The sequence below is a fragment of the Bos taurus genome, chromosome 28 (genome assembly GCF_002263795.3).
Source record: "Bos taurus isolate L1 Dominette 01449 registration number 42190680 breed Hereford chromosome 28, ARS-UCD2.0, whole genome shotgun sequence".
In the NCBI taxonomy this organism is placed as follows: Eukaryota; Metazoa; Chordata; class Mammalia; order Artiodactyla; family Bovidae; genus Bos; species Bos taurus.
This window is the reverse complement of record NC_037355.1, coordinates 12,984,490-12,997,525: the sequence shown is the minus strand read 5'-3', so window position 1 is coordinate 12,997,525 and position 13,036 is coordinate 12,984,490. Positions and strand designations below refer to the sequence as shown.

At 48.2% G+C, this 13,036-nt stretch overlaps 1 protein-coding gene across 6 annotated transcripts in view; it reads left to right on the top strand.

Annotated features, from left to right (window-relative positions):
* LOC101905153 (ral guanine nucleotide dissociation stimulator) overlaps positions 1-6,500 on the top strand; it is a 31,297-nt gene extending 24,797 nt beyond the window's left edge. For 3 of the 6 annotated variants that reach the window (XM_059882659.1, XM_059882658.1, XM_015460956.3), the window contains 7 exons: positions 1,811-1,931; positions 2,185-2,389; positions 2,802-2,912; positions 3,544-3,737; positions 4,360-4,419; positions 5,345-5,538; positions 5,809-6,500. In XM_059882659.1, coding sequence (XP_059738642.1) covers positions 1,906-1,931; positions 2,185-2,389; positions 2,802-2,912; positions 3,544-3,737; positions 4,360-4,419; positions 5,345-5,538; positions 5,809-6,005 — 987 coding nt within the window. In that variant the 5' untranslated portion in view covers positions 1,811-1,905 and the 3' untranslated portion in view covers positions 6,006-6,500. Of the gene's footprint in view, positions 1-1,810; positions 1,932-2,107; positions 2,390-2,801; positions 2,913-3,543; positions 3,738-4,359; positions 4,420-5,344; positions 5,539-5,808 lie in introns of all 6 variants that reach the window. The other 3 variants (XM_024986858.2, XM_015460955.3, XM_015460958.3) reach the window with 3 other exon arrangements.
* The last annotated feature ends 6,536 nt before the right edge of the window (positions 6,501-13,036 follow it).

The following is a 13,036-nucleotide window of genomic DNA, read 5'->3' as shown; positions in this document are numbered from 1 at the left end:
GTTCATAGTCATGTTTCCTAAGGCCCACTTGACTTTGCATCCCAAGATGTCTGGCTCTAGTTGAGTGATCACACCATCTTCTCTACGTGAGTGATCATACAATGTGCAAACGGCGGTGTTATCTGCATATCTGTGGTTACTGATACTTCTCCAGGCAATCTTGACTCCAGCTTGTGCTTCATCCAGCCCAGCATTTCGCATGATGTACTGTGGCTAGAAGTTAAATAAGCAGGGTGACAATATACAGCTTTGATGTTCTCCTTTCCCAATTTTGACCCAGTTTGTTGTTCCATGCCTGGTTCTAACTGTTGCTTCTTGACCTGTGTACAGTTTTTGCAGGAGGCAGGAAAGGTTTTCTTCTACTCCCATCTCTTGAAGAATTTTCAACTGTTTGTTATGATGCACAGAGTCAAGGCTTTATTCTATGTAGTCAATGAAGCAGAAGTAGATGTGTCTCTGGAATTACCTGCTTTTCTATGATCCAGTGGATGTTGGCAATTTGATTTCTTGTTCCTCTGCCTTTTTGAAATCCAGCTTGTTCATCTGGAATTTCTTGGTTCATTTAGTGTTGACCTAGCTTGAAGACTTTTGAGCATTAACTTGCTAGTCTGTGAAATGAGCACAGTTATGCGGAAGGTTGAAGATTCTTTTGCAGGTCTGGATTGAAAACTGAACTTTTGCAGCCCTGTGGCTACTGCTGAGTTTTCCAAATTTGCTGGCATATTGAGTGCAGCACTTTCACAGCATCATCTTAAATAACTCAGTGGAAGGAACTATCCCCTCCACAAGCTTTATTTGTAGTAATGCTTCCTAAGACCCACTTGACTTCATCCTCAAGGATGTCTGGCTCTAGGTGAGTGACCATCCCATCATAGTTGTCCATGTCATTAATGCCTTTTTTTGTATAATTCTACTGTGTATTTTTGCCTCTTCCTAATATTTTCTGCTTCTGAGGTCCATACCATATCCATCCCTTATTGTGCCTATTTTTCCACCAAAGTTCCCTTAGTGTCTCTAATTATCTGGAAAGGATCTCAGGTCTTTCCCATTCTATTGCTTTCCTCTATTTCTTTGTATTTTTCCCTTAGGGTTTCTTATCTCTCTTTGCTATGTTTTGGAACTCTGATTTAACATGGGTATATCTTTCCTTTTCTCATTTGTGTTTTGTTTCTCTTCATTTCTGAGGTATTTGTAAGACCTTCTCAGACAAATCAGAACTTACACCCATTTCTCAATGGCGTTACTTTTGTGTGCTTCTTTGCTTTAGAATTGTGTGTGTTTCTTACATATTTTGGATAAGAACCCTTATTAGACATGAGAATTGCCAATAGGTTCTCCATTTCATCCTTCACTTATCATTTTATTGATGGTTCCCCATGCTGAGGCTTTTGAGTTTGATGTAGTTTCACTTGTTCTGTTTTCCTTTCACTTCTTTTGCTTTTGGAATTACATCCAAACTTAATTGCCAAGACTGATGTACAGGAACATAGTTTCAGTTTATTTCTAGGAGCTTAATGGTTTCGGTTCTTTTATTCAGGTTTTAATCCATTAGAAATTAGAAAGCCTTAGATCGTAAGAATCTCTTACCATCCCTCCCTATTTAGGGGCAGTGTTCCTCTGGTCTCTAGAGAGTGAGCACAGGTACAAACACGCACACACACACACACACACACACACACCTGAGCAGAGTGAATATGAAAAGGACTGTAGGGTGGGAACAAAAGAGGGACAGATATGAGGAAGGTAATGAGAAGAATATACAGGGGCTGGAGGCACTGCCTGCCTGAGACAGGACTCCCACGTTTTCCAGGTCTTGTCCCACCGATATCTGAGCACATCCCTGAAGTCCATGCGGGCATCATCCCCAGTGTGCAGGTGGGGACCCGGGCAGGCTTTGAGAGACACATGGATTCATCCAGGATGGAGAACAGGTAGGAAATGGGGGGTGAGACTGGACCCAGGTCTGTCTCCTCAGAGCTGCACACAGACCCTACCCAGGAGCTGTGTGGAGGGCTGTGTGGAGTAACTGTGTGAGACCCGGGGCTGTGGGGATGAGGGATGAGTGGTCAGTATCCCGAGGACTGTGTGCAGAGGTGTCAACTGTCAGTTCAAGGAAGGCGCCCCTGGAGGAAAAGTCACTTCCTTGACGGCAGACCCTGACAGAACTCGGAACCCTGTAACCAGGCACCCACCTCCTAGCAACAGCGCCACAGCCAGCTGGGCTCACTCGGCTGCAGAGACTTCATCCAGAAGGATGTTCTCCAGCTGTGTCTCGACTGACCAGGGCTTCTGCTTCAGGAAACCCTGGAGGGAGAGGTTTTTCAGATGTTTCAGGCGGTTCAGCGCTCAACTCGGATGCCTCTGGTCCTTTACCAGGAGGTCACCTAAGGTAACCGCAGGCAACCTAGAGCTGGCCACACCAGGCCTGGCCGCCACTGGGAGCCCTCCCTGGGCAGCGCCAGCTGCCCTCATCTCCATGTGGGGGGAAGTGGAACTTGAGGGGAGGTTCTCCCTCTGGGCAGGAACAGGTTGGTGGTTCCGTGGTGACCTGGTGGTCCTGTCACGGTCACACCTGAGGACAGGCTGGCAGTGGGGAAACAGGATCCCTGAGGTGCTCTTCTCTGTGCCAGTGTGGATCCAAGGCCCACAGGCAGTCAGGTGTCTACATCCTCGGTGGAAGTCGGTTGGGAGAGTGGTGGGCATGTGTCTGGAGGGGAGATGTCTAGGGGTCTGAGAAGTACCACAGACAGCTGGCTGGTACCCTGAGACTTTCTGCCTGGCTGCTGGGCACTTGTTCACAGGGCTCCTCACCAGACTGCAGACAGGAGCTGGTCCACGGAGCACCCTGCTCCATCTCCCTGCGTGAGGGACCGGAGCCCCACACCAGCAATAGAGCCCAGGGCAGGCACAGGGTGAGTACCAGCTGGGAGGCGATCTTACAACCAGGAAGTTCCGGATCCCAGAGCCACCCTGGCCCTGCCCTGAGTCCCTCCTAGAGTCCTGCTCCAAAAGGAACCTGGGACTGTCATCTCTGCGAGGCGCCCTCTCGGGCCAGGACCTACTTGTCCAGATGCAAAATCACTGGTCACCTCCATGTGGAAATCTTAGAAAGAGATTGTGATAGGATTTCACTTCATGTTCCCCAAGGAGCCTCATTGCATGTTTCTACGGTGTATCCTGTATTAACTCCATCCCAGGTATCCATGTGGGCCTGAGAATCCTAATATTTCTCACCCTAGGTTCCGCCCCTCTCACCCCAGTTCTCATCCCCAGAATGGGATGTTGTGTCACCACCACAGGGATGATGCAGTTAACACACGGGGAGCTGTCCAATACAAACTGCCCCGAGACGCTAACACACGTAACCATAGCCCAGCACCAGTTCACTTGTGATGCCAGGACATTTATTCTGTGGAGGGCACTCCTACCCTCCTCCTGTCATGGGTCCTGAAGGCTTGGGGACTCAGTCTGAGCTCCAGAACGTGCCTTCCTGGAGTCTTTGGTGCCGCCTCTGACTCGTGTCTCTGCTGTGTTCCACCCCAGGGGGAAAGCGTGTCCACAGGGGACAGGAATGAGACCTACAGTGTGTGGAGTGTCCGGAGACGCAGACTGGAGATGTTGGTGGACAACCTGGTGCCTGCCTTCCTGGGCGGTGACCCCGCCTACCTCCCCACATTCCTGGGCACCTACAGGGCTTTTGGCACCACCCAGCAGGTGCTGGACCTTCTCTTCATGAGGTGAGCAGTACCCCTCCCCTACTGGGTACTCGGGGAGACCTGGCCACCTTCCAGCTGTGAGTCATGGGAACATCTCTCTACCTCTGTGAGCCCCAGTTGGCTCCCCTCTTCACTTGAGGGGAAAGGAAGGAGCAGCCCCCTGGGGGGACTAAGTGGGTGCATCCTGGAAAGTGCTTTCTGGGAACTTGGACCCCTGGAATGGCTGTGGTTGTGCTGAGACATCACATTCCTCCTCCCCTCGAGGAAGCCTCTGTCTCCGTTGTCTCTTTGCCTTTGACTTGGGCCCAAAGCATTTTCCCAATTGCAAGGTGAGGTGTAAGTGGTGCCCTGTCCTGGGTGAGTGAGAACAAGGGTCCCTGGGAGTGATCCATGGTGCCCCAGGCACTCGGATGGGGCTGGTTGGGCTCATTTGTTCTTGAAATATAGAGGAAGGCGCACGAGGTGCAGGCACTTTTCTAGGAAGAAGCATGACATAATGCATCGAGCAGACAGTAGTCCTGCCCCCCAGGGCTTCAGTTCTCCGGGGTGGGGGTTGTGGGCGGGAGGGAACCCTGTCACACTAGCCATCACATCCAGGCGTGTCTGCAGTACTGTCCATGTGACGCCTCCTGGCCTCCTGTAGGTACGGATGCATCCTCCCTTACTGCGATGAGGATGGTGGACCCCTGCACCAGCTGAAAATGTGAGTGGATTGTGACTCAAGAGGGAGCGACTCCCTATCCCAGAGAACTGCCTGGAGTAATGGGGTTGCTGGTTGGGCAGGGCTGGCAGAATCCTGGATCCCACATAGCTGGGGGCCAAGGTCTGGGGAGCTTGTCCTGGAAGAGAGGAAAGGAGGCCAAGAGAGCTGTGGAGGGGTGTGGGGTGCTGTGAGGAGCATCTGGGAGGTCAGAGGTCAGAGTCCGCCCATGCCAGTGCACACCCGTACCCTGTCCATCCCAGTCCTGCCTCTACCCCTGATCCTGGGACCCAGAACATAAAGTGTAGAGATCACCCAGCTCACTGTCTGGTGGAACCTCGGCAGCAGTGATCAGCTGGTGCTCAGTGGACCCAGTGACACTCAGGGGACAGCTGAGCCCTTGCTGAGGAATAATGAGTGTCAGTGGCGGGAGGAGACGCTGGTGCGTCCCTAGCAGATGAGGCAGCCTGTTGATGTAGGAGGTAAATGTGCGGTGTTAGGAGGCCCGCAGGAAGCCTGAGCAGATGACAGAGTCTGTGTGTGCCCTCCTTAGACAGATACTCCTGGGACCCCCGACATGTTCCAGAGATGCAGTGACCAGAGTAGACACCCTGCCTGCCCTCGCAGTGGTGACACCAGGGGGAGGGGCAGAGAGAGGGAGCTGTGTCAGGCAGACCTCAGGAAGCGGACAGATGGTCACACCATGGATCAAGGGCTGTCACTTGAGCAGGCTCCTTGGCAGCCCCTGCCCTGTATCCAGGCCTCCTCTGCCTGGTCTGCCAGGTGAGATGGACCGTGGAGGAGAACTGACCTCTGGATGGGCAGGGGCAGAAGGCACAGAGGCCCAGGTCCCTGCAGGGTGGCCCTGGAGCGCAGTGTGGCGGGAAGGCCAGGTCTCTGACTCTGCTGCCCACGTGACTCCCCCCAGGGCCATGGCCTCCATCCTGGGCACCTGGCTGCACCTTTACCCTGAGGATTTCCAGCAGGCCCCAGAATTTCCCTGCCTGAAGATGCTCCTCGCTTACGTAGAGCTCAACATGCCTGACTCAGACCTGGAGCAGCAAGCCCGCTATCTCCTGGCGCAGCTGGAGACCCTGGAGCCCACTGAGGCTGAGGGGCATGGTGAGGAGGATTCGGGGTGGGTGAGGAGGATGGAGACGAATAAGGAAGGGAGGGGGCTGAGCCACACAGAGCAGAGCCTCCTGAGGCTGGAACTAGGCCAGGAGCATTGAGGAGGCTCAGATCATTATTCCCCTGGACTGCAGCCTGGGAGGACTTCCTGGGGGTAGGTGGCATCTTGGATTGAGATTTCAGGGCTAAGTAGCGAGTATGTTCCTGTTTTTGGGATCCATGGACAAGCAGTCTTACTGACAGTGTTTTCTCTTCTGGGAGATCCAGCATCCGCTGGAGAAGAAGCTCTGGAAACATCACCAGATCTCACGCCAACAGCACCCCTAATGCCTGCCACAGCTCCACAGTCAGAGCAAGCTCAAAGCCCAGCTCCCATTCAAGTTCAAGGTCTGCATCAAGTAAACATGCCAGCTCCAAACCCAGAGCCACAGCATGCTCATGCCCTGGCTCTCACTTAAGCTGAGAGGCGAGGAAAAGTACCTCCAGGCTCCAGTTGTAGATCCAGAGAACATGCAAGAAAGAGCTCTCTTTTCCCTTCAGAGCCTGAATCACCCGGAAAATCCTGTGCCAGCACTGCTTCCACAGTCTCAGTCCCCAGGCTTAAGCCAACCTTTGCCAGGGCACTGTCTGGGGCTCTGGAGCCTCTTGGTGCTTTGCAATCAGCTGTGGCTCCGGTGTTATCCAGCTGTGGTTCTAGAGACCCCAGCAGACCCAGCATGTGTAGCAGCTCAGGCGCTAGAGCCAGTTCCTCCCCTAACGTCCCTGGAGCCAGTCTCAGATCTTCAGCGAGCCTTGCCTTGCCCGGCAGATGGTGTGCTGCCCTCGTTCCAGCACCAGGCCTGGAGCCTGTCTCTCCACCTTAATTCCCTCTCTTAATATGTGTTTTGTTTTTTTTTAATTACATGTACAAACATTTTTTCTATGAGATAAAGTAAACTTAGATAGAAATGGAATTCTATGACTTTTTCAATTGTACGTGTGAGCGGCATGGAGAACATTCACTATGTTACATGACCCTGTCGATTGTCTGTTGCAGACCATCTGCATCCTATTTGACACCAGCTCTTATTTTGGGCTCCAAAATCATTGCAGATGGTGATTGCAGCCATGAAATAAAAAGAAGCTTACTCCTTGGAAGGAAAGTTATGACCAACCTAGATAGCATATTACAAAGCAGAGATATTACTTTGCCAAAAAATGTCCATCTAGTCAAGACCTATGGTTTTTCCAGTGGTCATGTATGGATGTGAGAGTTGGACTGTGAAGAAGGCTGAGTGCCACAGAATTGATGCTTTTGAACTGTGGTGTTGGAGAAGACTCTTGCGAATCCCTTGGACTGCAAGAAGATCCAACCAGTCCATCCAGAAGAGACCAGTCCTGGGTGTTCATTGGAAGGACTTATGCTGAGGCTGAAGCTCCAATACTTTGGCCACCTCATGCGAAGAGTTGACTCATTGGAAAAGACCCTGATGCTGGGAGGGATTGGGGGCAGGAGTAGAAGGGGATGACAGAGGATGAAATGGCTGGGTGGCATCACCAACTCGATGCACATGAATTAGTATGAACTCCGGAGTTGGTGATGGACAGGGAGGCCTGGCGTGCTGCGATTCATGGGGTCGGAAAGAGTCGGACAGGACTGAGCGACTGAACTGAACTGAGTCCTGCAGTCTGGAAAGGCACTGCATTCAACTCTCCCTCATCTCTTGATGGACATTAGGACTCTTTTCACTTTTGGGCTCTTGTGTATAGTGCTGCTCTGAACACTTGTCTACAGGCTTGTGACTTTCTGGGTTTACTTCTTTCGTTGTTGATGTAGGAGCGGAATGTGGGCGGTGACTGAATTCTCTGTAGTTACCTTTGTGAGGACCTGTGGCGGAAGTGTACCTTTAGTGTTTCCATTTCCACTTCTTCATCTGTGTTGCAGTGTGCTCTCTGCCACACATTCCCCCCTCCTGGTCCCTCACTCTGGGGAAGAAGCCTCTGAGGAGGCCCTTGTGGCCCGCCCCTGAATGAAGCAGCTCGTGTCCTAGGTGAGTCCACAGCCTCAAACCCCTGGGAGAGACTGGCAGAGGCCTCCGGCAGAGTCATGGTCTGTCCTGCTCCAAAGACAGTGTGAGGTCCAGTCTGTGGTCATCACCTTGCTTCTTTTTCATTTGTTGCCACCCCAGATCCGCTCCTCTTTGACCCCATGCCCTACTGTCACTTCTTCTGATGTTAGTGTGAGTGTCGTGTATATATATGTGGACACCCCCAGACATCTAATCCAGGCAAGTGGAGATGTTCTGGGGTTCTTGGCTCTCTAATTCCCAAAGCCAAGCCTGTGTGTGTGGTGCAGCCCTAGCCTAGGATGGCCTGAGACTCTGCCCCTGCCCTGGGCCCTGAATTTTCCCACTCCTATCAGGGCCTCAATTTTCCAAATGGACAGTGACCAATTAAGCAAGGAGCTTTCAAAGCCTGCACACAGTCTGCCCAGCCTTCCACATCTCTGGGTGGTTTACGACTGGGTGACATGAGCAACCCCAGGCCTCCGTCATAGTTGGAAGGCACCCCCCAATGGTTCTGTGGGCCTCTCTTTGCTGCAGTGAGGGAGAGGGTACGCTCACTTAACTTCATGCCCTGAAGGATAAAGAACATTTCCCCAAAAATGGCTGAGGCACTGTGAGTGATACAAGATGACTTGGTATGTCCAGCAACCCCACTGCTGGGCATACACACTGAGGAAACCAGAAGGGAAAGAGACACGTGTACCCCAATGTTCATCGCAGCACTGTTTATAATAGCCAAGACATGGAAGCAACCTAGATGTCCATCAGCAGATGAATGGATAAGAAAGCTGTGGTACATATACACAATGGAGTATTACTCAGCCATTAAAAAGAATACATTTGAATCAGTTCTAATGAGGTGGATGAAACTGGAGCCTATTATACAGAGTGAAGTAAGCCAGAAGGAAAAACATAAATACAGTATACTAACGCATATATATGGAATTTAGAAAGATGGTAACAATAACCCAGTGTACAAGACAGCAAAAGAGACACTGATGTATAGAACAGTCTTATGGACTCTGTGGGAGGGGGAGAGGGTGGGAAGATTTGGGAGAATGGCAATGAAACATGTAAAATATCATGTAGGAAACGAGTTGCCAGTCCAGGTTCGATGCATGATGCTGGATGCTTGGGGCTGGTGCACTGGGACGGCCCAGAGCGATGGTATGGGGAGGGAGGAGGGAGGAGGGTTCGGGATGGGGAACACATGTATACCTGTGGAGGATTCATTTTGATATTTGGCAAAACTAATACAATTATGTAAAGTTTAAAAATAAAATAAAATTAGAGAAAAAAAAATAAAAAATAAAAAAATAAATAAAAGCTTACAAAAGGAAAAAAAAAAAAAAAAGATGACTTGGTATGGACCACGTGCTAGAATGTGATCTGCAGACTAGACAGCAATCTTTACCCATGCTACCTACGGGAGGAGATCTCTCTGAAACGGAGATTGTCACTTTAAAGTTCACACTGTATTTTAATGCAGAAGTAACATTTTCCTTGATAGTAGATATTGGAGTTTGGAGCACAACTAAAATAATAATGTTTGGGTCATGCAGACAGTCCCGTTACGGAAGCAGATCGGGGAGAGAGTGGGCCAGGGCTTCAGGAAATACAAATTAAGTTGTCCTGTGGTCTAAGAGGAAATCGACTGATTGGCCCCCACAGTTGTCATGCCCCAGGGTTCCTCAGGTGGAATTACCACAGGAGCTTGTGTGGGGAGCCCCAGGCACCTTCAGTCCTGATTCCCTTGAGAGTCCGATCCCTGGGGCCTAGGCCTCAGAGAGCAGCGTTCTCCAGTGTGGACGTCTGCAGACTGGGCATGGAGACAGTGGCGGCTTAGATGCCTGAGAGCAACTCTTGCAGGTGTCCCCGCTTTCTTCAGTAACAGCAAGGCTGTTCCTTTCTGCCTGGGTCCCTGTGGGCATTTTTCTCTGGCTGTTTCAGAGTGGATCTGAGAGCTCCTGCTGGGACTTCAGTCTTCCCTGCTCTTTTTCTGCCTCTTCTCATCTTCCTCCCTGCCATGATAAAGTGTCTGAACCAGTCACAACAGGTTATCTAAGATGATTTGGTCCATACGCCTCTTTGAGTAGCTTACTGTGGATATCTGGATCCGACTGAGTGAGAAATCTCTCTTTTGAGATCATTCCTCCCTCTGCACTTTTGGGATCAATCTCAGGGAATCTGTGAAAGGCTTCTGTAGTCCATCTAGGGATTTACTTGGAGCTTCCCTCTCTCCCTATTCTATGTTTGCCAACTTGGCATCATTTAATGTCTTAGTGCCCACTCACTTGAGTCCTGACAAAGTGACTCTGATCCCATCTTCCTTTAGCCATGTTCGAATCCCAGTGTGATTCTGTTGTGGGGGCAGTCTGATTCCTAGTAGGGAAGGTGGCTATCTCACCCTCTTCCTCTTCTTCTGATTCCTTACCAAGCCATTCATCCCCATAGGCAATCCCTCCCCGGAGTCCCCCTGCTGGGTGATGGGCTACCACCTGCCTAGTTGGAGGAACTCAGCCATGCCCACCTCATAGATTACTTATAAATCTCAAAACATCCATGCTGAGGAAAAGCATCCAGATACAGAACAATGTCATTTCTGAAGAAAGCAGATTAGTGGTTGCCCGGGGATGGGTGGGAGGCGTGGGTGACCAGGAGCATGAAGCAAACGTGGGGAGCAGTCTCTATGTCTTAATCTTAATTCCACTGATGCTTTTCTGGATACATACATGTGTGAGACCTTACTGAATTGCACATTTTAGACGTGGGTTTTTTTTTTTTTTTTAAACCTCATCTGTACATCCATGAAGTTGTTTTTAAAGCAGCACAGAATGAAGGATATGAAGCATAGATTTCCCTAGTCGGTGCTGACAGTTGAAGCCCCTGGTGCCATGAAAAGTCCACACCCCTGTCCCCCATGCTGAATGTCCGTGATGCACCAGGGCAGTTGTGCTTCCTGCAAGGGTGCCAGGAATTCTCATGCTCTGGAAGTGGGAAACCATGGTACTAAATGTGTGATAGCTGAGAAGACGCCTTCCCTCCTTTTGACCAAACCATCATCAGGCGAAGTCTTTGATTTTCTTGTGTTTCATACAAGTACATGATGGGTAAGTACCATATAACATGGGTTTGTCACGTGTCTCTCCCTGAAGGAGCTTTCTCAGCCCCCAGCACCTCAGTTCATTGCATAATTCAAGAAAGCTTACCTCCATCTTGGGTAAGATTGGATGGGTATGGTGGCTCCTCTATGGGATTCACGTTACTGCAATTATGCAATCAAGGCTCAAGCTCCTTGTTAAAAAGGTGGCTTTCATACCACATAAGGCATGCTACCATTGAAAAACCTTTCTATAATAGTAACAGTTGATAGTCATTTAAAATGCTCTTTGTCTTAGGTTTCGCTAAGGTCAGGGGTGTGTTTTGAGATTTACTGAGCATGGCAGTTCCTCCGATGTGAGTTTTTGTAACACACTCGTCTGATTTTCCATTTTATTTTAAAAGGTTTTGATCTTCTTTGTATGTGGTTGCTTTAAACTCCTTGTTTTATAGAGTGGAAAACACATGCTTCTATCCATCAATTACTATCACTTCATTTCTGTTGTTTTTTTTTTCTTCATTTATGGCAGGTGTGCTTTTTTCTTTCGTAAAACTTGAATGTTTTTCCTTAAATTTCAAAAATGAAATTACACACCACATTTATTGTACCTGAGAATTGAAGACAAAATTTTAAACAATGGAAATGAAGGAGGGATTTAATATGGAAATTCTAAACATTAATCAAACAATCGGAATAGAAACAGTATGTTTGATAGAGTCAAGTAAATTTTGGTTTTGAAACATGAAAGTGTAATCTTTCTATCTGTATATCAGATGGACTCTTTCAAGCCACCGGCCTAGATGGAGGAACTCAGCAGAGCTCCCTTCATAGGTTACTTATGAAGCTCAAAACATTCATGCTGAGGAAAAGCAGCCAGATACAGAACTATGTCATTTCTAAAGAAAGCAAATTAGTGGTTGCCTGGGGATGGTTGGGAAGCGCGGGTGACCAGGGGCATGAAGCCAGCTTGGGGAGCAGTCTGTATGTCTTTATCTTAATTCGGCTAATGCTTTTCTGGGCACATACATGTGTCAAAACTTACTGAACTGCACACTTTAGACATGTGGGTTTTATTTTATTTTTTTAAACCTCATCTGTACATCCATGAAGCTGCGATTAAAGCACACAGAGTGAAGGATATGAAGCACAGATTTCCCAGCCGGTGCTGACAGTTGAAGCCCCTGGTGCCACGGAAAGTCCACACCCCTGTCCCCCACGCAGGGTGTCCGTGATGCACCAGGGCAGTTGTGCTTCCTGCAAGGGCGCCAGGAATTCTCAGGCTCTGGATATGGGAAACCCTCATATCAAATAGGTGATAGCTGAGAAGGAGCCTTCCCTCCTCTTGACCAAACCATCATCAGGTGAAGTCTTTGATTTTCAAGTGCTTCATACAGGTCCATTGTGGGTAAGTACTATATAACATGGGTTTGTCGCAAGTCTCTCTCTGAAGGGCCTTCTCAGCCCCAGCATCTTAGATCATTGGATTAATTGGGATAAAGCTAAGGGGATGGGTAAGATGGCTCCTCCATACAATCCATGTTCCTGCAATTATCCAGTCAAGGCCCTAGCAATATAGGTGAAAGAAAAAAAAAAAAAAGAAAGAAAAGAGCTGTGCTTAACACTTCCACTTAAAGGGAGTTGCTGGTTTCTATTGGGAAAGGGGAGCGTTTCATACGTGGTAAGGCAAGTGACCATTTATAAACCATTCCATAATATCAGTGGTTGAAAGGATGGGGAGCACATGTATACCTGTGATGGATTCATTTTGATATTTGGCAAAGCTAATACAATTATGTAAAGTTTAAAAATAAAATAAAATAAAATAAAACAAAAAACAAACAAAAATAAAAATGTGAATGAGATCAAAAAAAAAAAAAAAGAAAGTCATTCAAAATGCTCTTTGTCTTCTGACAGGGTAAGGTCAGGGGTGTGTTTTGAGATTTACTGATTTATATATTTATAAGTTCCTCAGATTTCAATTTTTGTAACACTTTGTCTGTTTTTCTATTTTATTTAGAAAAAAACTTTTATATTCTTTGTATGTTGTTCCTTTTAACTCCTTGTCTCACACATTTAAAAAGACAAAATTCTATCCATCATTTACTATCACCTCATTTTTGGTGTTTTTTTTTTTTCTTTAGTAAAAACATGATCTTTTCCCCTTACATTTCAAAATTTTAATTATGAACCGCATTTTGTACCCGGGATTTGAAGACAAAATTTTAAACAATGGAGATGGAGGAGGGATTTAACAAGGAAATACTAAATATTTATGAAACAATCTGAGTACGAACACTATGTTTGATGGAATCAAGTAAATTTTGGTTTTGGAACATGAAATTGT